We start from the raw sequence: 26,055 nt of genomic DNA, 5'->3' as shown, positions 1-26,055 counted from the left end.
TCCCAAGCAGGCTCCATGCTCAGAGCAGACCCCCACATGGGGCTCAATCTCACGACCCTGGGATCATGACCCCAGTCGAAATCAAGAGTCGGAGGTTCAAGGGACTGAGCCACCCAGGCGCCCTTTTAACATGGCATTTTTAAATAAAAATTATTACAATTTACTTGAAATCAACACCAAGACAAATCTAATTCCACGGTCTATCCATTCCCTTGCTCTCCCATCCCTTGCCCTACCCCTTCCTTTCATTTCATCATAGTGGCTTGGCAGAACCACAATCTAGCCTAATTGCAATTTTCCTCTACGCCTCTCCACCAGCACCTATGCAGCTAAATCTGACCGGAAACACACATGCACTCTCCCATGCATGCACGCACGCTGGTTTCACTCTAAATTCATGACCCTGAACCTGAAGCGAACCTCTCCTGCTACCTTCCCTCCTGTTTTCTGTCTCCTCAAATCTCTAATTTCACCTCCCCATTCTTGCTCTCAGTTGATCTTCTTACTTCACTGAGAACTGAAACAACTGGAAGATCCACTAACAGATCTACCCACCTACCCGGAACTAAACCCGGCATGTTCCCATAGACAACTCACCTGTATTCCTAGCTAAAGCCTGCCCCCCTCTCCCCCACACCTTCTGCGGGATCACTTTCATCAGCATATAAACAAACTATTCTTTGTCCCCCTTTAAAGCAAAAACTCTGGATCCCATTTCTCCAATTCTTGTTATTCCATATCCTCTAAACTCACTTCAGTCGGGACCATGACTTGACCAGAAGTGTTCATCAAGGTCACCCGTTCTCTGCATTCATTTGACTCTACTTCACTTTCCTCACTTGGCTTCTAGGACACAAGCTCTCTGGTTTCCTCCTCCTTCACTGGCCATACCTCCTCAATCCTTTTCAGGGGCTTCCTCTTGGCCTCTTAATGTCGTAAACCTCAGGACTCAGTCTTGGGTCTTGGTTTATTTACAATCACTCCTTTGGCAATGTCACTGTTTTATAGCTTAAGTTTCACCTATATGCCAACAACTCCCAATTCTGCATCTCCACTCTAGTCCTATCTCCCAAACTCAGATTTGTACGTGTCAAGTCTCTGCTCAAATGTCACCTTCTTAGCAAACCCTGGCCACATTTGCAACCCCAAATCCTCCTTATACTCTTTTCTTCTCCCAACAAGGTATCACTTAATACCATATCACTTATTTATGTCAGTGTACCTCTGCTAGAATATAATCTCCAGGAGGGGAAGGCACGGACATCTGTTTCGTTCACTGATGTATCCCAAGTGCCTACAATACAGTCTGACATACAGTACAGATACAACATTCATTTCTTAAATATATGAATGCTGATCTTCGAGTAAATGTTTCGTCATTATACGAGTTCTTAACCTTCTAAAGATAATATACTACAAAAACATTTAGAGTCATATTTTGCTTATAATACATGAATCAATTTTAAAGCCAGTATCTGCTGTCATCCTACTATGAAAGATGTGGAATTTAACACACTGACATACCTCCACTTCCCAAATATTTTATAGTTTGGTACTAAGTGAATGCCAATACTCACTACCAATCCTTTTATCAGTTTCTCCATTCTACGGTTCTAGTGACTGACCCTTCAGTTTGCTAGATTCATTACCAAATAGGGTGGGCTGTCAAGAAGGGCTAATGGATACTACAGTTCCTGAGTTCTTGAATACATGAAAATGTCAGTCCGTGGCCTTTACTTGAAGAATAAACTGGCTGGCTATAAAATTCTTAAGTTACATTTTCTCAGAACTTTGTAGAGTTGTTCCACTGTCGTCACACACTGAGTACTTCTGTGTGGATGTCATTATACTCTTTATCCTTAAAGTTCACTAAACGTCACTACTGATTATGACTTGCTAGTTTTATCATTCTGTTAATTTCTTGAAATAAGAAAGATCTGATCTTTATTTTAGGAAAATTCGCTAAAAGATTCTAATCTTTATGTCAGGAAAATTTCTTCCATTGTAAATATTTTTGTATTTCACTGGTTGTTCCCTTCTTTCAAAATTTCACTTGTGTTTGGCTCCTTTACCTGTCTCCCGTATCTAGCCATCTTCTCCACATTTTTGTATCCTTTTTTTCCTTAACCATTTCATTATTGTGATTTCCTAAAGCTGGGTCCTCTGCCCATGCTTATTTACTGAGATATAATTATTCTTATAGTTGCTTCTGTGGTGGCTTTTATCTTGATCATATTTTTATTTTTCTCTTTAACTTCTTTCTGATTAGTTTACTTTCTATCTGCCTCATACTGTCTTGTAATATATTCTTTGAACTTCTGCATCACTTCTTTGACTTTTAAAAAAGAGAACATGTTTTTTGCAATTTCATTGAGCCTATACAGACCAGTGCTAACCAATAAAACGTTCTGCGATGATGGAAATGTTCTACATCTATATGTACACTAGCCACATGTGATTATTGAGCACTTGAAATGTGGTTGGTGCAACTTAGGAACTATATACTTAATTTTATTTAATTTTCACTTAATTAAACTTAATGAGCCACATGTGGCTAATGACTACCATATTGGAACACACAGGTTCAGACAGATGTTGGGATATACACTTTCTGTGTTTGAAATTTCAGAGATTCTTCTTGCAATATATTAAATAGAAGTATTTCAGAGAGCTGAAGAACATGAATCTTTATTTTTTTTTATTTTTATTTTAAAAAAAAATTTTTTTTTTCAACGTTTATTTATTTTTGGGACAGAGACAGAGCATGAACGGGGGAGGGGCAGAGAGAGAGAGGGAGACACAGAATCAGAAACAGGCTCCAGGCTCTGAGCCATCAGCCATCAGCCCAGAGCCTGACGCGGGGCTCGAACTCCCGGACCGCGAGATCGTGACCTGGTTGAAGTCGGACGCTTAACCGACTGCGCCACCCAGGCGCCCCAATGAATCTTTAGATTCAAAGGACTCACCATGCATGAAAACATAATGCATGAAAAAGACCTACACCAAACTAAGCACAACTGTATGGTATTTCATACCAGTAGGGATAAAGAGAAGGTCTTTAAAGCTTTCAGAAGAAAAAGAAATACCTACAAAAGAATGAGAGTCAAAATGGCATCAGGCTCCTAACCTGTAACACTGGATGCTAGGTGACAGTGAAACATGGCATCACACGTTCTCGGGGAAAATTCTTTTTAACCTAGAAGTCTGTACCTAACCAAATGATCAATCAAATATAAGGCAGAATAACACTTTTTTTTAGTATACAATCTATACTCCTTAAGAAGTTATTTCAATATGTGGTCTATTACAATAAGGAAGTAAGTCAAGAACAAAGGTGGCATGGGGATCCAGAAAACAGTGGATTAATCTCAGGAAATGAGAAGGACATTTTCAGAAAAATGTCTGCATGACATTAAGCCTAGAAAGCAACTACTTCAGAATGGAGCTGAACGAGAAAAAGCTTTGAGAGGAAAATCACTGGGAGAAGGAAGACTCAAAGAAAAAAAACCTAAGAGGATGGAGAAGTAGGTCAAACTTAAGGATATATTTCTTAGAAGGCACAAACAATTCAGAAGGAAATCCCATGCTAGAGGACAGAATCAGTCTCTAAGACAGTCTAATTAAGTTTGAAACCTATAAACCTATGGACCAGTACCCACAGGGAAGACAAGGATTCAGTCACAAAATTCCAGCCTTCCAGAACTAGAAGCTACCTGTAAATCTTGGAACAGGTTAATGTGAAAGAAAAAGACAATTTCACTTCCTAAATAATTTACTTCAAGGGACAGACAGTCTGAATACACAAATCTTTTCCCAAGTTTTAACAGGATCCCCAGGCGTGAATGTTAGGATTAACATCAAGGAGGGAGATCGGGCCTTTTAAGAAGAGCTGCAGTCAGTATTGCTGTGGAAGAAAGAAGGAATTTGGGTCTCTGAATCAAAAGCCTGTTCTAACTTACTCTGACAAGTCCAACAGTCTTACTACTTAATCACTTCAATTGTTAAACCTCTAAACCCAAAACCCAATCAAAAGAAAAAATTACAGAATAAAAGCTTGATACTATTCAACGAGTCCTAAGACTGCCTGTGTGGGCGGGTAGCTACTTAATTGGTAAAGATATCACAGATGGGCAGTTCCTCTTAAAAGGATACTTGAGCTCATAAGCAACTGTTAGGTCCCAGACACTGTGGTGAGTGGTGTCCCTCTCTTTTATCATGAGATCAATCACAACAGCCTGATGACAGGTGTTTTGTCCACCTTACGGACGGGAAACCAGAGCCCCTAAAAAACTAAGTAACTTGCAGGAAGCATTCTGCTGAGTAAGCAAATGTTCTTGTAGGGAAATACACTTAGAAGTTCACTTTTGGACCTCCCTTTCTTAGCTTCCTCCTCAGGAACCCTTTCTGGGGTTAAAATCCCATCTTATTTTTGTTACATAGCCTATAAAAGATTTCAGAGAATTAGTTATAATCTTATCTCCTTTTTAATTCTTGAAACTTTCCTGGACAGGTTCAAAGGTTTAATGAAATTAGCCTTAATCTGTAGAAAGGGAATTAAAGGATCAGAGCCATTCAAGCGCCCGTCTTAAGTCACAGTGATCTCTAGCATGGTGTTGGAGATAGAACTAATGGAAAATATTTGCCAAAGTGCACTACTAAAATGGCACTAACTAAACCTAGTTAACCAAGCACTGGCTTCTTAATTCCATTAATTCAGGGGGAAAAGAAAGGAATGACTATTAACAATCCCACCCTGTGCCTGCCTTTGCCCAGGAATTCCCTGATGAGACAACAGGAAGGTCTTAAGTAAAGCCAGTCCTGAGTGAGTCCTGCCAGCCTGGTTGATGCCACCAACGGGAGAGACTCTGTGTGGACGACAATGACCAGAGTTACTGACAGGCAGGCTCCATGCTGGGTGCCTGGTACATGGGATCTCTGATCAGCCCACAGGTCAGGTAGTAGGACTGCCATCTTACAAATAAAAAAAACCAAGGCCAAAGAGAAGTCCGTAATTTGCTCAAATTCCTACAGCTAGCAAGCAGCAGGGCTGGCGTCCGTATGGAAGGATGGCTGGCTCTAAGCTGCAGGCACTGATTCCACTGCTTCTGAAGCACTGAAGAGCTTCTCGAAGAGCCTCAAACGAAAGGCACGTTCTCTCTCTCCCTCTCTCCCTTCCCTCCCCAACCCCCATCATCCCACAAAGTAACCACAGATCTGTTCAAAGGGCAAGCTATTGGACAATTTTGTCTAGGCTGCAAGCAGATAAACAATAAATAGGAGTCAGGAGGCCAATCTGAAGCTCCAATTGCTTCTAAGGCTTTCAAGATACAAACTTTTCACCCAATGTGATTTTTGGTGGGGAGAGGGGAAGACAATATATTTGCCTTACTTGAGGGCTTTACAACTGATACAAATCTAACTGACATCCAGACTGAACAATAAACTGAAAACTCTTTAATTCCTTAATTTTGGTGATTTCTAAGTAAGTTTCAGAGTACCCACAGTAAAGACTATAGTTTTAGATGGATTAATAGCAATCTTTTTTTAATTTTATCAAAACAAGCTTAAAGCTTATTCAATATGTCTTCTTTATTTTTTTTTAAGAAACATTTTTTTTTAATTTTTTTTTTTTAACGTTTATTTATTTTTGAGACAGAGAGAGACAGAGCATGAACGGGGGAGGGTCAGAGAGAGGGAGACACAGAATCTGAAACAGGCTCCAGGCTCTGAGCTGTCAGCACAGAGCCCGACGCAGGGCTCCAACTCACGGACCGCAAGATCACGACCTGAGCCGAAGTCGGCCGCTTAACCGACTGAGCCACCCAGGCGCCCCTCAATATGTCTTCTTTAAATAAAACTTTTCTCATGTTTCAGAAACATTCCCAGAAAGGTATGTATTTTTAAAATTCTAAAATTTTATTCTGTGGCTTACCAAATGGTTTGAGAAACAAAAAAATGACAGAGTGCATATATAAAAATAATGGTAAGATACATAAACATCCAACCATCAGCCCACAGAACAAAGGAATAAACGACTATTTTACCATCTCCTATGCTAAGAGCCCCGAGAATCAGTAAATAAACCATCAGATTGCACTAATTCTAAGAGTTTGTGCCTTAAACACGGAAGTTTGGATTTATTTCTTCATTCATTCCCGGAATCACTTTTTACTGGAAGTCTACCACGACCAAAAGTTGTACTTAAGTAGGACCTAACATCAGACCAACTGGTCAAAACACCTAAACTAGGAGGCCAGGGGCACCAAAGGGACATCGATATGTAGCAGCCGGACAGATCTCCAACATGTCCACACATGCTCCTCCTCTGGTAATTGTTTTGCCATCTGCCTAGCTGCACAAGCCAGAAACCAGAGAGGGAGCTTCGAATACTCCCTCTTCCTCAAGCCTAAATTTAATCCAAATTCTGCTCCCTAAATATGTCATGAACCAGTTTCTGCCAAAATCTACTGAGAGAACCTTATTTCAAAGTATTGTCACTGGTTTCTTATCTGAACTACTATAATCTCCCGTGGTGCAGTTTTTGTTTCTGATTTTACTCCTGTCTGCTTGCTCTCAACAATGCCAAGAGGATGATCTTTCTAAACAGTCCACCTAACCACGTTGTTATTAATTTGCTTACAACCTTTTAACAGCTCCCCACATCAAAAAGGTAAAGTAGGCTTCTTAGTGCATTCAAAGGCCTTTATTTTGGGCCCTGCCTATTTTGCCAATCTTATTTCTCACCATTTCCTACATTCTCTTTGCCAAAGTTGTCATTTGTACTCCAAAGAGTCTCTGAGCACTCCAAGATCTTTCACATCTCCTTGCCTTTAAATATGTCCTCCCTAGGGGCGCCTGGGTGGCGCAGTCGGTTAAGCGTCCAACCTCAGCCAGGTCACAATCTCGCGGTCCGGGAGTTCGAGCCCCGCGTCAGGCTCTGGGCTGATGGCTCAGAGCCTGGAGCCTGTTTCCGACTCTGTGTCTCCCTCTCTCTCTGCCCCTTCCCCGTTCATGCTCTGTCTCTCTCTGTCCCAAAAATAAATAAATGTTGAAAAAAAAATTTTTTTTTAATAAATAAATAAATAAATATGTCCTCCCTCCTCTGTGACATCCCTCCCTCCTTAGTCACCCGTTCATCCTTCAAACTGAGTTCACCTCAAATTATTTTTTAAAGATGTGATCATGACATTGTTTCATTTGCTTAAAAAACCCTTGTCTTTCAGATACATATACTGAAATACCTATGAATGGAATGGCGTGTGGAATTTGCTTCAGAACAAGATGGGAGGGAAGGAAATGCATAGGATTGGAGATGAAATATGTTGACTTATGTCTTCAACCAAGCTTTCACAGAACTTTGGTTATACACCATTATTATGGTTTATTATTATAAATAATGCTTTCATAGGGATGCCTGGGTGGCTCAGTCGGTTGAGCGGCTGACTTCAGCTCAGGTCATGATCTCGTGGTTCATGGGTTCGAGCCCCACGTCAGGCTCTGTGCTGACAGCTCAGGGCCTGGAGCCTGCTTCGAATTCTGTGTCTTCCTCTCTCTCTGCCACCAACCCCCCCCCCCGCCCCCCGCCCCGCCCCTAGCACTCTAACATGAATAAACGTTTAAAAAAATAAACAATGCTTTCATAGCATGTAGCTCACTCATCTACCAAAAATTCCCCCACTATCTTCTTCGCTTCCAAAATATTTTGTACATTCAGTTGTGCATCTTTTCACAATCAACAGTAATGATCTGTTTCTGTTTGTGTTCCCTCCAGGACTGGACTCTAAATAGCCAGAGGCTTTCACTGCTTATCTCTAACAGCTACCAAGGTTCCTAGCTTATCGTGGCTGGTCAATAAATGTTTTTGAATGAATGAAGGCACAAGGAAAGTAAACATGGACAAGAGTAAAAATAATAGCTTATGTATTATGTATGATTCCTTTTCCTCATTTAAACAAAGTTGAAAGAAAAATAACATTTAGGTAGAAAACCAATGGAAGAGGGTTTGGAGGCTGTCTGCATGGTTTCTGCCATGAGTTAACTAAGAAACTGAGCCCCCTTGGGGCTCCTGAGTGGCTCAGTTGGTTGAGCGTCCAACTTCGGCTCAGGTCATGATCTCGCGGTTTGTGGGTTCGAGCCTCACGTTGGGCTCTGTGCTGACGGCTCAGAGCCTGGAGCTTGCTTCAGATTCTGTGTCTCCCTCTCTCCCTGCCCCTGCCCCCCACTCACACTGTCTCTCTCTCCTTCAAAAATAAATAAACATTTAAAAACAATTTTTAATATAAAAAAAACTGAGCCTCCTAAATTATTGCTGAAATTGGGTATTCAATAATAAATTTTAACAATCACTGAATTCTGTTTGCCTCTTCCATCCACCAGTAAGCACTATTTAAGCCAAACGCTACTGCTCTGTAGTAACAGCTTTATATACAGACATATATAAATACACACACATACAAACATGAAGGAAGGCAATATGAGAGTGAAGGGCAGATAGACACTTTGAATAAAACACACTTGATTTCAAATCCTCCACCTAATGCCAGCTGGATGTGTAACTTTGGTCAAGTTACTGGAACTGTTCCTATTACCCGATCTGTAAAAAACAGTGATAACACCAACATTATAAGGCTGTGTAAAGAAAATAATATATACTAAGTACTGACACACAGATACTATCTATTGAAGGTTTACTATCACCTATTTTTATTGTTACCAACTTGTTAACAAATCTCCAACTAAATAATCTCTCTTGAACTAAAAAAGCTTAAATTAAAAAATATTTTTTTAAGTTGTCCAAATTGGCTTCATAACAATCAAACCACAAATACAGTCATAAATATTTTCCCCCTGAAACGTGAGCTTTATTAACAACAAACCTCACCAAACGAACTTAATTCCATCTTGTGACAGAAATGCAAATTGACTCCGGGGTCATTAGAAAATAGGTCTGATGGGCTTGAAAGCATTTTGCACACATTAGCACCTGAGCTCTTTCCTTGCAATACTAATCCAAATGCACGTCATTACACATATGCCACCAGACCAAAAGAGTTTAATAAGCATTAGTTAAGAACTAACCAATCTGATGACGTATTAACATTCAGCGTTTATACAAGCAGTTGCATATTGTAGAAAATAGTATTCTGAATACAACTTTATCTTAGTGAAAACATCTTTGGCCTTGAGAACATAAAAACAACTAAACTGGAGAGAACACAGCTATATATATTACTACTCCACACTCATTGTCATAAAATACTTTTATTAAAGTTATGGTCTGCACAAAGTAAAATTTCCAATTTTATAATCAACATGTTAAAAACGATGACATACTTTCATTTAACCAAACTAGTTTAAAGGGTTCTAGGCTTAAATTATTTGCTCGTGTTTTCTTAGTTTAGCTATTTTTAAACTGCTTAAAATAACTGAAAGCATGCATTTTATTAAAATGTATACGAGAAAAGAAGCATCATATAGGTTTACGTTAGAAAATAAACTCTCCGGCCAACCGTCCAGTTTTTGGCAGGAAGGATCCCATGCTCCAGAGGCGTATTAGTTGTTTCCTTTGAAGTTACTATAAAAGACAGACAGACCCAAGTACCCTTGTTTTCCATAAGAACACATAATGTCGCCATCACTTATTAATTTTGTTACACCTTTTATGACCGAATTAAGCATTTTTGCCTGAGCTTTAAAATTTAGACTTTAATATTTAGGGTAGTAAATTGTGCAAATTCACTACCCACTCTGACAACATGGAACTAACATAAGGGTAAACACACAGATCAAGGAAACAGAGTTAAGAGTCCAAAAATTAATCCCTCACATTTACAATTATTTTTCAATAAGAGGGCCGGAAACATTCCATGGGGAAAGAACGGTCTTTTCAGCAAATGGTGCTGGGACAACCGAATATCCATATGCCAAAGAATGAAGTTAGCTCCTTATCTACCTCACACCATCAACCAAAATAAACTCAAAATGGACCTAAGACCTAAAGATAAGAACCAAAGTTATAAAACTTTCTTAAAAGGAGACACAGGTGTAAATCTTCATAACCTTGGATTAGGCAACAGTTTCTTAAATATGACACCAAAAGCTTAAGCAACAAATAATATATATAATCGGACTTCATCAAAATTTAAGACTTTTGTTCATCCAAGGACACTATTGAGAAAGTGGAGGCTATTGGCAGAATGGGAGAAAACATTTGTAAATGACAGATCTTATAAGAGATTTGTATCTAGAATATATAAAGAATTCTTTCAACTCAATAGTAAAAAGGCAACTCAATTTAAATATGGGCAAGGCATCAGAGCACCTGGGTGGCTCCGTTAAGTGTCTGACTTCAGCTCAGGTCATGATCTCATGGTTCCTGAGTTCGGGCTCCGTGTCAGGCTCTGTGCTGATAGCTCGGGGCCTGGAGCCTGCTTCAGATTCTGTGTCTCCATCTCTCTGCCCCTCCCTGGCTCACGCTCTCTCTCTCTCTCAAAAATAAATAAACATTAAAAAACAATTTTTTTTTTAAATGGGCAAGGTAGACATTTCTCCAAAGAACATGTACAAATGGCTAATAAGACCATGAAAAACCGCTCGACATCACTAGCCATCAGGGAAATGTAAATCAAAACTACAACAGGATATTGCTTCACATCCACAATGATGGCTATGACTTAAAAAAAAAAAAAAAGACACTATTAACAAGTGCTACAAAGGGTGTGGAGATACTGGAACCCTCATACACTGCTGGTGGAAAAAAAAAGAGCAGCCACTTTGGAAAACAGTCTGGCAGTTCCCTAAAAGGTTAAACCTAAGAGTTACCATACGATCCAAGAATTCCACTCTTTATATATATATATACATACATACACACACACACCCAAGAGAAATGAAAACATATGTCCACAAAAGTTTGCATGCAAATGTTAATATCACAGATAAAACAGCCAAAAAAGTAGAAACTTACAAATGGACTAAAACTTACACCCAGACAATGGAGTATTCTTCAGTTATAAGAAGGAATGAAGCACTGACACGTGCCACAACATGAACGTTGGAAACATTATGCTAAGTGAAAGAAACCAGTCTCAAAGACGATGCATTATAGGATTCCATTTACATGAAATATCCATAATATGCAAAGCTATCCAGGCAGAAAGGAGATGAGGGGTTGCATAGATTTGGGAGAGACAGGGAGAAAGGGTTGACGGGAATGATAGCTAAAGGGTATGGAGTTTCTCCTTGGGTAACAAAAATTTTTTTAAATTAGATGATGGCTGCACAAGTTAGTGAATACACTAACCACCAGTGAAGTGCACTTTAAATGGGTGAAACTGTATGACATGTGTTACATGAGATGTTATATGTGTTAAAGCTGTTACCAAACAAAGTTTATTTTAACACATATGTTGAATCTAGGATTAGAAAGGAATACATAGCTCCTGGTCATCTTCTACCTAACTGTTCTAATTAAAAGACATGGGATATGTCAACAAGACCTAAAGAATGACTTCTTGTTGATCACGTTAATGTAAGAGGCACCCAGAGAATATTTTGCTTCCTGCAGCTGTTGTAAGGCAGTGCCTGACTCATGATCACCAGATCTTCTCCAACTTTCCCTATTGTACAAACTGATGTTTAACAAAATAGCATCTTGACTATGCAGCTGCAAAGTGAAACTCTGGGAGGCTGAAGACCACTGCAAAGAAGTAAGGGATGTCTGGCAGCTGTCTTGGATTAAAGGAGAACTGAAAACCAATTTGGTTAACAAGTCGATGACTCAACATTCCATCTCTCAGAGACCCAGAAAACTCAGTACCACCATATCTAACCTAACCAGAACCAAGTAAGAACCACTAGCTTTCGGGAGGGAAGAAATATTATTAACACCTTAGATATGGCATGGTACCCACAGACTTTCAGCTATAATCTTTATATATTCAACAAATATTTATTTCATACCTATCTGCATTGGGTTTAATGGAGAAGATACATAAATGGCCAAGATGCAGTGGATAGTTACTGTACTCAGGAAACAGATCATCAAATTTAAAAGCCATCTTAACATCTAGACTGCAAAGACGAGATAAAGAGGTCATCCTGGCCTCAAAGGCAGCTCTACTGTGACAAAGGACATTTATGTCTATATACGCTATTATGACGATGTAAATAATGAGAATTGCTACTTCATCATCATTTTATTTATTTATTTTGAGACAGAGAACGAGCACACAAGCAGGGGAGGGGCAGAGAGAGAGAGAGAGAGAGAGGGAGAGTGAGAATCCCAAGCAGGCCCCACACTGTCATTGCAGAGCCTGACGCGAGGCTCAATTCCACGAACAATGAGATCATGACTTTAGCCGAAATCAACAGACGCTTAACCGACTGAGCCACCCAGGTGTCCCCATCATCATTTTAAATGAGACCTTCAGAGCCAAGAAATCTGCCAAGATGGAAACTAAAGACTTTATAAAGCTGTTTATTAAGCTCTTAGATCCAATGACTCACTGGAATTTTTGAAGAGTATTTAGTTTCTGGTCATGTTCTTTGACCCATAAAGTGATGAATAAGTATCACAGCAATTCATAGATACTACCATCTCTCACCATGTTATGAAAAGCATTAAAGTGGACTGCTAAAAATGGCATCTGTGCATTCTCTATCATGGAGAAAATCAGGCCATAGTTCCTCTATACGCTTACCACAAAGCTCTTGTCAATCGTAAACTTCTGAAATCAATTTAGGTTTTAAGAGAAAATGCAGCACTGGGAGGCAGAAACAAGAGAAATGCTAATTAATTCTAAAGCATCCAATTGGTTTGATTCTGAAGCCAATAGTAAATTACATTTTTAACATGACCACACTTTGAAGGGAAAAGAGACGATGGTGTGGAAGGGAGGAAAAATGAGTCAAGAAGTGCCTGCATAATAGAGAAGACAAAAGACACAAGCAAAAACAAAAACAAAGACGTCACCATCTCTAAATCCAATTTAAAAGCAATCAAACCATTTCATTATAGTAAAATAAGGAGATTAGGTAACGTGTGTGTGTGTTCTTTGTATTCTTTGAGCTTGGATGTGACATTCTATTTTAAAAGGAAAACAATAAATTATCACTATGTTCTTAAAATACATATTTATATACATATATAAAATATACAAAAATACACAATAGCAGTTTGTGTCCATCCTTAAGAAACCCAGGGCCTAAAAGAAAGAGAACTGTAAGGTTTTTAATGAAAATTTTACAAGTCTGGACTCTGTAATACAATGTAAGAATCTAGTATACTATGTCAATCATTTCTAAAGCAACTCCTGTTTTTTTGTTTGGTTTGGTGTTATAACATTCTTGGAGGGATGACCTTCCTAGAAGAGCAATAAAGGCAAGAGACAGTGACAGAATGCAGCTAAAGGTCATACCAACGCTATGCGTTTCACTCCTGAGAAAACGAGTTTAAGTGCAAAGAGAAGTCAAGGAGAAAACCAAGAGGGCTTTTCTCCTGAATCTTTCATCTGGTCCTCTTCCCCTCGTCAAGCACGATGAACCCAACTCCTTACTTTCTCCAGCCTTGCCTCTGGGTTGCCTGGTCTTGCAGAAGAAAATCTGGCAGTGATATTTAAAAATGGCATTTTCATCCTAAATGCTGCATCTTACATACAAACTTCAGACTCCCAACCACAGCGGGCCCCTCAAGGCATCGAGGCAATCTATCCTTTGAGTTCTTAAGCTTCCCGCCCTGGTCCCTCCCTGTAAGACTAAGGTTTTTCAACCCTTCATCTCTCTTCTTCAGCTTTCCACCCAACCTCTGCAGGTCCTTCCGTATCAGCAGGTAAATTTGCTACACAAAGAAAATAGCTCCCAACATTCGTTTTTTTTAAACATGCTATTTATTTAAAGGTTTTATTTTTAAGTAATCTCTACACCCAACGTGGGGCTTGAACTCACAACCCGAAGATCAAGAGTAGCAAGCTCCACCAACTGAGCCAGTCAGGTGCTCTGCTCCCAACATTCTAAAGCTTCTTTTACTGCCTCTGTCTCAGAGAAGGGGCCTCACCGAACAGCCCTCCACTGCTGCCCTGGACCTCATTCCCTTCCCCTTCTCTGGAACTGCTCCATCTGGTGGCCCTTCCCTTATCTTGAGTCTCTCTGTCCAACGGTTTGTGTCCTGCACCTGTAAGCCTATAAATATATGCTCAACACACTTTCACCATCCAGCCAAACATCAAAAGCTGTACTCCTGCCTCTTTTGTCCATTCACCGACCAAAATGGCCATTTATAGAAACTGCTTCACCTACTTCACTTCCACCAACTTCTCAATCCATTACAGCTCATCTCTTCCATCTCCACACCACTGGCCCAAGCTTTATTGAAACTACTGTAATTAAGATACCAATGAATCTCCGAACTTCTCAGTGAAACAGCTCCTCTCTCTCTTCTCAGCGACTGACACTTCCAGGAATTCTTTTCATCTTTAACAGTGTTAAAAACACTCTCTAAAGATTTTCCTCCTCCTTCTCTTCCCAAAACCTCCGGATTTTCATGGCCTCTTCTCTATCTACTTCTTAAATACCCAAAGGATCCATATTCGACACTCTTATTCTACAAGCACTCTCTGAGGAGGGCGCCTGGGTGACTGAGTCAGTTGGATGTCTGACTCTTGATTTTGGTTCTGGTCATGATCTCGCAGTTTGTGGGATCGAGCCCCACATCGGGCTGTGCACTGACAGTGCAGGGCCTGCTTGGAATTCTCTCTCTCCTCTATCTCTGCCCCTCCCCTGCACATGTGCACATGCACTCTCTCTCAAAATAAACGTTAAAAAAAAAAAAAAAAAGCACTGTGAGGAACCACCACCCATTTCCACATATATCTATATGCCGTTGTCCCAAATATCTTCCTGTAGCCACAAACTCTCTCAAAAGCACCAAGTTCATATCATCAACTGCCTAGGAGAAACATCCACCAGATTGTCCCCAGCAAGCAACTCAAACTTCTAACAGGTCCTAAATCATGATCTTCCCACCAAATCTCCTCCTGCTTTCAGGTAATAGTATGACCAGGCACCCAATTCCCCAAGGTAGAAACCTTAGGGTCGTCCATGAATTCTCTTCCTCCCTCAGATCCCCACCCCTATTCCATCACCAAACTTCTCTCGTTTCATTTACTTCCTAAACTCTCTTGAATCCAGTTCCCTCTTTCTGTCCCCATTCCTACGAAGGTACTTAGGATCTTCTTATCTCATAAACGAACCATTTCAACTACTCTCTACCGCTAGTCTCTCCCTCACCATATTCTTATTCTGTATAACTACCAAAATTATCTTGCTGAAATAAATTCAAACTTCAAACAGGCCACCATATTTTTCCCTGTCAGGCTGGCAAAAACTAAAACAGAAAATAATACCCTGTGCTGGTCATTTGTTTAGGAAAATGGACATTCTCATAAACTTGGTGGGGGAGTTATTATTAGGCAAAATATTGAGATACTATCACCAGACTTATAAATGTGTATACCCTTTGATCTCGCAATTCTATTTCTAGAAATTTGTTCTATCAAATTAACCAGAAAGTATACAAAGATATGTCTCCCTCCCACTCATGCCCTTCTTCACCTGGTAAAACTAGAGCTCATCCACGAGTTCAAAGGTCAGCAATTCCCTCTTGTGTCCACAGCAACTTAGTCATACCTCTGCATCACAGTGCAACCTATCTTTCTCTCCTGTAGTAAACTATAAGCTAAGAACAATGGTTTTCGGTGTTTCTTTATCACCTATCCATATCTGCACTACTTACAACCATGTCTAACACACGGTAAGCGGCCCCAATGCACGTGTGTTGAATGAAGGCATTTTCCTCCTCTTCACGCAAAGAAGTCGGATTTCTAAAATCTGGAACTTTTAAAAGGTATGTCCTAAAATGCTGGTGGACTCCAATATATGCTTACATTAAATTCCTGTATTATAACAGGTATTCAAGCAAAGCAAATAGTCTTGTGAATTTATATAAGCAAATAGTCTGTGAGTCTTTTTTTGTTTGAAGTTTAGTTCCTAAAGGCATGAGTATCCCCATACTGGGTCAGAACTGTGGTCTGTCCAACTGAGGATTTTCTCTCTGAAAATGGTACCAAGAAATATGTTGTAAGACACAGCTATCCTTCCCGATGTTAGGTTAAAAATGTACAATTGTGTTCTAAAATACCTGACTTTTCTTCAATAACCTACCATGAGTCCATTATACTTGAAATCATGTTTTGGAATCATTTAATGTTTCGATACTACACCAGAACTCTCTTCCATGCTATCTGTTATATAAATAGCATTTTACATGTAAGTAGAGTAAGTACATAAGTAGCACTCTACATCCATATACAAGAATGTAAGGAGTTTGGTTACGCATGTTTTTCCAAATTGAACTCCTTTTAAAAAGTTTCAAGAGGATTCCTTAATCCTAATAAAGGCTTCTAACAGCCTAATCCCATCCTTCATGATTTCAGAAAGTTCAGTTCTACTCCTTTCTGTCCTTGTCTTTCTAGACTGAAGAAATCTCATCTTTCTATTGTGTCCTTACAGAGAAACGACTCTTTACTCTGCACTATTTCACTTCTCTTCATTTTGAGTTATGTTACAGGATCTAAACTGAAACAACAATGTAGTTAGATCTATGAGATTTACTTCAATTTTATAGAAGTCAAGAGAATTTCACCCCTGATGTAAATTAGGAAAGACAGCCTTCAAAATACCTTTGACAATCACTGTACCCCAAGACTTACAGGAAATCATAAGGTAGTCCTCACAGTTGCTTTTGTCATCATCTTGCTGGTCCACAGGGATCCCATTGGCATCTATGACTGCTTCAGAGCCACAATCTGCTACCAGTACTTCTTCTGAAACGACATCCGTTGTCAGAGGATCGGTGACAATTTCTGCTTCTACTACACTGTCATGAACGACATGTTCAACATGTCCAACATCAGACACATGTATGGATTCACTCGTCAAGACATGTTCTGGCATAGACATTGAGGCTGAAGTAATGTCGGAAGCCAAAACATCATCTGGGACCGTGCAATGTGCTAAAGAAACTTCTTCGGTTACATCTGAGTCCAGCACTTGCTCTGGAATGATGACCGTTTCAGATACATCTGCTTCTTCCATGATATCGGGGCAGTGAACATCTTCTATAACAACATCCTCAATAACATCTTGGATAACAACAGAGTCTGGGTCATCAGGAACAAAGTTATGCACAGTTATGTCTGAATCCACAACATCTGAAACAAAAACAGTCTCTTGTACTTCCACAACAATTTGATCACCATCCATGTGTGTAGCATCAGCTCCTTAAAAAAAAAAAAAAATTAAAACCACAAATTTCAGGTAGGTGTGCAAGTCTACCTCAAATAATGTAAATGTTATTCGATTTCTAGCAGTAAAACAGACTAGTTCCACAGTTTTCTCAAACATTAATGTAGATTAAAGAAGAGGGAATCTATTTTTGAATCATATCAGAACAGAATTTTTAATGCATGAACTTTTATTCTCATCCCAAATCAAGTTAAGATAAGGAAATACAGAAAAACTAAGCAACCGAGCCAGTCACACACAAAAAAATTCATGAAAGTCAAATTCTAGGCTCACTAAAGTTAAGCTCATATACCCAGGTACTTAAGGGAAGATTATAAAAGCAAGTGATGTAACTTCTGGTGGCAAATACACCATTTTCCTTGATTATATGAGTTTTTCATTTCTTTTTCCTTCTTGCTCTCCTTCTCCTCAATATTTTTTCTTCTTTCCATCTCTCACAAGTATTTTTTAATCCATTTTTCCCCTTTCTCCCCCTCTGTTCTGGAATAATATCTCACCAATAACCTCTATTTATGACTATGGAAATTTAGAAATTATCCTCTGAATCTAGGATATAAAAGGATTGGGGCATAAATGAAAAAGACGGCTAGAAGGCCACAGTTAAGAAGAAAAGACAACTGGTTAAGGAATCTCTGTGGACAGATGAAATGCACACAAGCGCAGGTGCTCTGGAGTGATGGAGGCCAAGGTCGACTGGAGTGGTGCCTGCCCCCACTTCACCAGGGTATTCCAGCTCTATCCAGCCTCCTCCTGTCCCCCCCGCCCCATACCCTAACTCCCCAGGCAGCTCCTCAGAATATAAGAAACCTTACTCTGCAGTTAAGGAATGAAGGTAGAAGGTTGAATCAACTGAAGCCCAGTGAGGTTAAATGACTTCACCAAGATCACACCGTTTGCACAGATTATGGTGCTCAATAAATATTACTCTGAATGAATGCCACAAATGGGAATCGAAAACAGATATCCTTGCCAGAAACTAACATAAGATAAAAGAAAACAAATCCAGTATCTTGGATCCTAGTGTAGGGAAAAGCAAAGTTTTATCAAAGTCTTACCTAAAACACCATTCTGTAGACTAGTGCTTCTGGATGGGACTCAGACCAGGCTGAGTCCAAGCAGCTGTCTAACTCAATGACTGTGTGTCACTGGCCAGGCCCTCAAAGACACATGGCTTTGTTCAACCAACACAAATGACCGGCCAGGGCCAAAAATACCATTAAAAATGTAAGAAATCTTAAAGTCAGTTAATATCCATTTTAATCACATCTAAAAATAATAAAACAAATATGTCTGCTTTAATTTCTATAGCACTTCTACAAAATGTTCCATACTCATTTGTTTCCCATATTTTCAATATTAGCACCAGCAACAGATCACTGTAACCTCCATTTTGCAGACATGAGGATGAAAGCATTTAGTGGCAAGAAGACTGGTTACAAAACCTAAATCAGAGAACAGAGTTTGGACACTGATTTGTTTTGTGACCTTGGGCAAGTCATTTAACCTCTGACTTTTGGTTTCCTCATCAATAAAATGAGGACAGTAGTATCTGGCATGCATACCTCACAGGACTGTTGTGATGATCAAATGGGAATGTATGGGAAGTGTTCTGAAAAACTGTAATGAGAGGTTTCATTATTATTAGGACATGAAAACGGAGGCCCTGACTGATTAAGTGACTTGCTCAAAGGTAAACAAACACCCTAAGTGTTACCAACCAGGGCTAAAATACAACAGCCCTTCAATCCACCACTTAGCCCATGACCCAGGCTTGTCTGTGGCAAGATTAAGCCAGTAGAGAGTGTACATTTTTCTCCAAAGAGCCTAGTCTCTCTTTAAAGCACATTAATTGGGGCGCCTGGGTGGCGCAGTCGGTTAAGCGTCCGACTTCAGCCAGGTCACGATCTCGCGGTCCGTGAGTTCGAGCCCCGCGTCAGGCTCTGGGCTGATGGCTCAGAGCCTGGAGCCTGTTTCCGATTCTGTGTCTCCCTCTCTCTCTGCCCCTCCCCCCATGCAGGCCTTGCCCTTCTCTGTCCCAAAAATAAATAAAAAACATTGAAAAAAAAAATTAAAAAAAAAAAAAAAAAGAAAAGTTAAAGATTTAAAATCATTAATATTTAATTTCCTGATGAAGTTAATCACTATTTCTTTAACATACTGCAATACGATCATTTCAAGTCCAATGGAAAACCGGTCAACGTTTTATTTATAAGGGTAGCTAGCTAGTGTGATATAAAACCATTTTACATTGTAAAACCTAGCAAAATCACTTTACAATGTTATATAGTTGGAATCATGGGTAATCTGAAACTGTGAATACATTTTTTTATAGTATTAGAACTTCATGAATTTATTATTCCTTACAGTTTGGAGCGTGAGGTAAGACTGTCTTCCTGAAGCAAAGGGCTCCTTTTGTCCCCTTTTGAGAGACAGGGTTGTAAAAGTAGGAAAGGGTCACAATGAGGAAGGCCTGAGGTTTATACGTTACCTGCTGGGTCATGAACGGAAAATGGAGAAATGACACAATCCACATGTTATCTTATGATGAGTGTTTTAACTGGTGGGCTAAAGAGACTAAGGGTAAGGAAAATAAAAGTTACCGCAAACTAAGAATGAGATGATGGAGCCTGTCCATGTGGCAGAAAGTAGAAGGAAGAGATGTAAGCAAGGGAGAAATAATAGGACTCAGTGCTGGAAATGGGCAAGAGATTAACTGAAGAGGACACTGACGTTTTGAGACCACTGCTGTCAAAGACAAGAATAGGAGTGTTGGTTATGAGGGAACCAGGTTTTTAACGAGGGGAATAAGAATGTGCTCCCCTTAACCAACGGAGGCCAAAAAGATACAGGACAAAAAGATACGTTAAGTGTGAATATCAACGTAAGAGTCTAGCAATCCGTCCACTTGATAGCCAACTCTGAATGTGGTAGTTGGAAGCGGAACAACCCGAGTTATACCTGTTGCATCAAAAAACGAGTTTGGCTCTTGTGGTTGTAATTCAAGTCCATCTTCATCCATGGCCTTTGATTCTCATCAGTCACAGCTCCTAAAGCAGAAAAAAAGGAAACCAAGCATGACTTTTTTTGTATCATGTATTAAAAATTTCACTGTGATTTATTTCTGAAGCACTCGAAATTATGTGAGATGAACATCTATCAAAAATGTCTCTCTCTAAAACAAAAGGGAACTTAACTGCTGTCCAGTGACATATGGGCATCTGTAGGACAAGGCAAGGCAGATGAACAAGTCGGCCGCGCCTAGTTTTTTTAACTGAGATACTCCTTACATACATCAAGTATATAAATCCTGATGAATTCTTACACATGCATAAACCTGTATAATCACTACACAACCCAGACCAAGATCTGGAACATTTCCAGTACCCCAACACTCTCGTCTCCTCTCAGTCCATATATACACCCCATATTCCCACAAGGGTAAAGAGGTTTATTAAAGTTCAACCAAAACACACTCTACAGCTTACTGGGGGGAAATTTCTGCACGATTTTCATACTGCTTCTCTATATTTAATGTAGTCTATCTTTCAACCAGTACATTAAACCACTGTAAATATCCAAAACGCGTAACTGTAGTAATAAACAGCCTTTGGGAATTCTGCCTAACTTACATTGACCTCTCTTTTTTAAGTTTATTTATTGACTTTGCGAGACACAGAGAGAGAGACATCATGAGTGGAGGGAGGGAAAGAGAAAGAGGGAGAGAAAGAATCCCAAGCAGCTCCACGCTATTAGCGCAGAGCCCCACTCGGGGGGCTTGATCTCACGAACCTCGAGATCATGACCTAAGCAGAAATCAGGACTCGGTGGCTTAACCAACTGAGCCACCCAGGCGCCCCCTACATTGACCTCCCTTAACTGACCGTCCAATCTAGGTAAGTAAATTTCCACAGTGTATTTATACTCTCCTGGTCAGAGTTGACTGGCACTAGCTACAAAATGGTAAAAATAAGTTCATCTTTGAGCACCATAAAATCAAAGTCCTATCCCTGAGAATCTGAAACCATGAGCAAGGGTCAATCAGTCTTCTCCCCACTGCCATCACCCACCCTTGCTGTAACACAGGAGCTTGAGAAAGGCCATTTCCAACTACTGCTTAGACTAGTGAGATCACATTTACAAATAAAAAATAAATAGAATCCAGTGAATGCCCTGAGAAACAAAGTAGAAGGACCAGGGAAGGGAAGTTTACCAAAAGCTTTTTAGCTCCTGGTTCTAGACTTTTCCGAAGTACAGCTACAGGACCTTGTCTGCCTGGGGTTTTTGCAAGACATCCCAGTAATCTTAATGTTCCCCTTTCTACTTAAGCCCAAACCTACAACAATAAAAAACTTAACCAATTAAAGTATACGCAATCTAGCACTAATCGCTAATCAGGGATTGTGGTTTACTCATGTTCTAAGTATTACAGAAACCTCCTCCCCCACTGATTTCCTTATCTCTCTACTTTCTCTTTCTAATCTGCCTAAATGGTACTATTAGCCATCTTTCTTTTACCTTTATCATTTTTCACTGATGATGTAAGTGGTGAAAGCTTCTTACTAAAATTTCAAATAACAGAAACAAGAGCCCTTTTTCTTTATTTTATTTAAGTGTATTTATTTTAGTAATCTCTACACTCAACGTGGGGCTCAAACTCATGACCCCAAGATCAAGAGTCGCATGCTCTTCCAACGGAGCCAGCCACATGCTCCGAGTCATTTTTCTAAAGCATCAGCTAGATGACGTCATTCCTTGGTTCAAAAATGTTTAATGGCTCCCTGCTGCTTCCAAATAAAGTTCACACTCTTGCCATCTTCTAAATTCCATACCTAAACAATCTTTCCCTCATTCTGTCCCCTACCTTCCCTTCAAGTACCTCGCATGCATGCACACACACACACACACACACACACACACACACACACACACACACACTTCAGCCAAACAAAAATGTCCAGTGTCCTCATAAGACCCCAACTCTACACTGAGCTCAGGGTTTCTTCTACCTAGAACACCTTTCCCCCAAATCCTTTCCCCCACAAAAAAAGAAAAAGCTGAGGGGCACCTGGGTGGGTTAAGAGTCCAGCTTCGGCTCAGGTCATGATCGCATGGTTGGTGGGTTCGAGCCCCGCATCTGGCTCCACGCTGACAGCTCAGAGCCTGGAGCCTGCCATGGATTCTGGGTCTCCCCCTCTCTCTGCCCCTCCCTCACTTGCACTCAGTCTTTCTCTGCCTCTTGAAAATAAACATTAAAAAAAGTTGTTTTTTTTTTTAAAGAAAAAGCTGAAAATAATCTTTCCCTCCTCTGAATTTCTCCGGCACTTTTACCATTTTTCTCTGATTTTTACCTGTTTTCCATAAATAACTATTTACTTATATAGATCTTATTTTCAGACGCTAAACTTACATATAAATGTTTCTTATTTATATACCCATTAGAAACTCAAATAACATTAATGTAATAAATTAATTTTCAACATACCAACTCTGAGAACCTTTCTATTCATTTTCAAGGAAGGACATGTTTCATGTTATTTATTCAAAATGCTTCAAATTAAAAAGAACAACAGGGGCGCCTAGGTGGCTCAGTTGGTCAAGCATCCGACTTCGGCTCAGGTCACGATCTCACAGTTCGTGGGTTCGGGCCCTGTGTCCAGCTCTGTGCTGATAGCTCAGAGCCCGGAGCCTGCTTCAGATTCTGTGTCCCCTCTCTCTCTACTCCTCCCCTGCTCAGTCTCTCTCTCTCAAAAATAAGCAAACATTAAAAACAAATTTCTTGAAAACAACAAAACAATTTTCAACTCTGAAAAATGGAAACTTGTACATGCTTTGAAAAAGTTGTCAACTGCTCTCTCCCCATTAAAATCACCCCGGCCATAATGCTTTCTCTTCTTCCCAATAATGTAATTACAAAATGATAAACTATAAATTAATCTTCTAAACATAACGCTATACTACTACTCGAAATTAATCCAATTAAGAGGGCAATAAACAGCATTTGTTAAGGTATTAAGGGCCCTCCTACCAATTTCCCTACATAAACCCAACCCCATCAGCTCTAAGGATTCTCAAGCTGCACACAAACTCCTGTGCTGGGTATTCATCCTCCTGGGCTTTTCTCTCAGAGTCTGACAGATAATCAATCCCCCAGGTTCTGAAGTTCTCTCCTTCCTCAGTGTTCTTTCCACCTTCCCGGCCACTGGCTACTCTGCCTTCTGGCTCCTCACCGCAGCCTTGCCCAGCCCTCTGCCTTCCACTTTTATGCCACCATCTCAACTACCATTTACACAGAGGTGAGTCCTCAAGTCCACATACTAAGGGCAGCACCTAACACTCCCACCAGACCCTCTGCGGACTATTTTCACCAGGATAGGACCCTGCTTTCTCCTGACATGACCGCTATGGCCTTTTCCTTCCTCCCTGCTTAAATTCAGTCAGGTTGTCAGACCTTCATTTCTTCTCCACAACCTCTCAGGAATCTGTGCCTGTCTTTTTATTCCCACTGTCACCACTCACTCTCAGCTTCCTATTTCCCGATCCCCCCCTCCAGGGGATGAAAGCCCTGCTTTGTATCAGGGCACTCCCTTGCTCAGAAAGCTTCGCACTTCCCCCATATGAAAGGTGCTCTAAAATACTAACCCTAGCTACCACAACAGACTTATGCGCTACTTATTCCCATCATTTTATATCATATCCGTTTCTCTTTAAGTTTACTTATGTTGAGAGAGAGAGAGAGAGAGAGAGAGAGCACGCACCCTCCCCCCACCAAAAGAGCTGGGGAGGGGCAGAGGGAGGAAGAGAGAATCTCAAGCAAGCTCCACACGCTGTCAGAAGGGAGCCTGATGTGGTTCTCGAACCCACAAACCCGAGCTGAAGTCAAGAGCCGGACGATCAACCGACTGAACCACCCAGGCGCCCCTCCATTTATTTTCTAACAGATACTCTGGCCCAAATGGAGGGTAATCCACTCACCTTATTTTGACTTAGGTGAGCAGTAATTGTTAAAACAGTTTTGACTGCTTCATTTTCCTTCTATTTTGTCATTACAAAAACTCCAATGAGGAAAAAACGTGTTTTTGCTTCTAAGCAGCGATGACTGTCCTTCAACTGTGTAACCCCTATGTGGTTAGATGTAATTCTGACAACCAGAATGAAACCAATGTTCTTAGAACAGAACCTACTCACAAGAGTTCTCAGGACTGTGATAAAGTCTGAGAGTAGGGAACAGGCACAAATAATGTAACTGAAATTGTTCCTACCTTTGCTGCAAGAACCAAGCCCAGAGATCACTTGAATTTGGAGAATTCAAACCAGAATAGTTCACAGAACCAAGACTAACAATTTGGAGACATACTAACATTCTGATTATCAAATGTCCTCAAAATACTTCTGGGACCCCACTCTACCTCAAGCTCAGTAAAATATTCCCTTCCCAGTTGCAGAAGTCATGATCCTAAACATGGTGTGGAAGAATTCACAATAGAAAAACATACAGTTTTAAGGGAAATCATGGGTTGAGAGAAACTCAGGAAATTCACAAAAACTTTCTTTCATTCCTTAAAATAAAACAATAAAAATACCATACCAAGTTAATAGGTATAGCAAGGGTATTTATCGATCTTAAATTAGTGATAATGAATATAGGACATTTCCCTTGTGGATCTCTTGATGCCTAGACACTTTGATGATCTCCCTCGTGGGCAAGTTAAAAGGGTGCTTACATATAACTTCGCTTTTTGCAGCTAATACACATACAGTAATTACTTTTCTGCTTTCGGCCTCCCAGAAACTCACTGCCTTTTAATTTTATGACTCAACTCTAGTCCCTCTCCCTAAGTCAAACTCAGAGAACCAGTTGTACTTACATATTGTAGATGAAATTACTCAAGCTGCAGGAAAGGCAAAAACCTGATCTGTCTCTAAAAGAATTATTATTATTATTATTATTATTATTATTATTATTATTTAAGTAAACTCTACCCACAACGTGGGGCTCGAACTCCTGACCCTGAGTTCAAAAGTCACATGCTCTATCAACTGAGCCAGCCAGGTACCCCTAACAGAATTTTTCTTAGAGTGAAAGTGGAACTGGTGAAAATTTACATTTAAATCTTCTCTCTTAAGTTACATTTCTTTCCAATTTTTCCCCCATGTTGCTTGATGTTGGCCATTTCTTCAGATACCTAATTTTCTTCTTTTTTTTTTTTTAATATTTATTGATTTTGACAGAGTTCGTTCATGTGAGTGGGGGAGGGGCAGAGGGACAAAGAATCCCAAGCCGGCTCCTGTCAGTTCAGAGCCCGACACAGGGCTCGATCTTTCCAACTGAACTCTAAGATCATGACCTGAGCTAAAATCAAGAGATGGACACTTAACCAACTGAGCCACCCACGTGTCCCCGGATACCTAATTTTCACGTGTGGAATTCTATTTCACTTCTCTTACCAACTCAACCTTTAAATTTGTCTCTATGCTAGCCACTCATAAATTCATCAAGTCCTCTATTTTCTCTGCTACCTCTCTAACAAGCTCTGGTGTCTTATATCCAGAACCAAACAGGCCCTTCCAATCAAAAGACTTGAACCCTTCTAAGGTGCGTCTGGCTGGCTCAGTCATAAGAGCATGCAAGTCTTGATCTCAGGGTTGTGAGGTCAAGCCCCATGTTGGGCATAAAGATTACTTGGGGGGGGGGGG

At 40.1% G+C, this 26,055-nt stretch overlaps 1 protein-coding gene across 5 annotated transcripts in view; it reads right to left on the bottom strand.

The window, feature by feature from the left end:
* Nucleotides 1–26,055, bottom strand: part of ZFX (zinc finger protein X-linked) — a 51,759-nt gene that overhangs the window by 9,165 nt on the left and 16,539 nt on the right. For 2 of the 5 annotated variants that reach the window (XM_040468955.1, XM_040468954.1), the window contains exons 2-3: nt 20,320–20,408; nt 16,767–17,336 (exon numbers count right to left, since the gene is read on the bottom strand). In XM_040468955.1, the coding sequence (XP_040324889.1) occupies nt 16,767–17,336; nt 20,320–20,380 (631 nt within the window). In that variant the 5' untranslated portion in view covers nt 20,381–20,408. Of the gene's footprint in view, nt 1–16,766; nt 17,337–18,923; nt 18,979–20,319; nt 20,411–26,055 lie in introns of those variants that run through there. The other 3 variants (XM_040468956.1, XM_040468958.1, XM_040468957.1) reach the window with 2 other exon arrangements.

This window comes from Herpailurus yagouaroundi, unplaced genomic scaffold (genome assembly GCF_014898765.1).
Source record: "Herpailurus yagouaroundi ecotype Mexico unplaced genomic scaffold, PumYag 67793, whole genome shotgun sequence".
Classification (NCBI taxonomy): Eukaryota; Metazoa; Chordata; class Mammalia; order Carnivora; family Felidae; genus Herpailurus; species Herpailurus yagouaroundi.
Note: the sequence above shows the minus strand (reverse complement) of the source record. Positions and strands in the feature narration are given on the sequence as shown.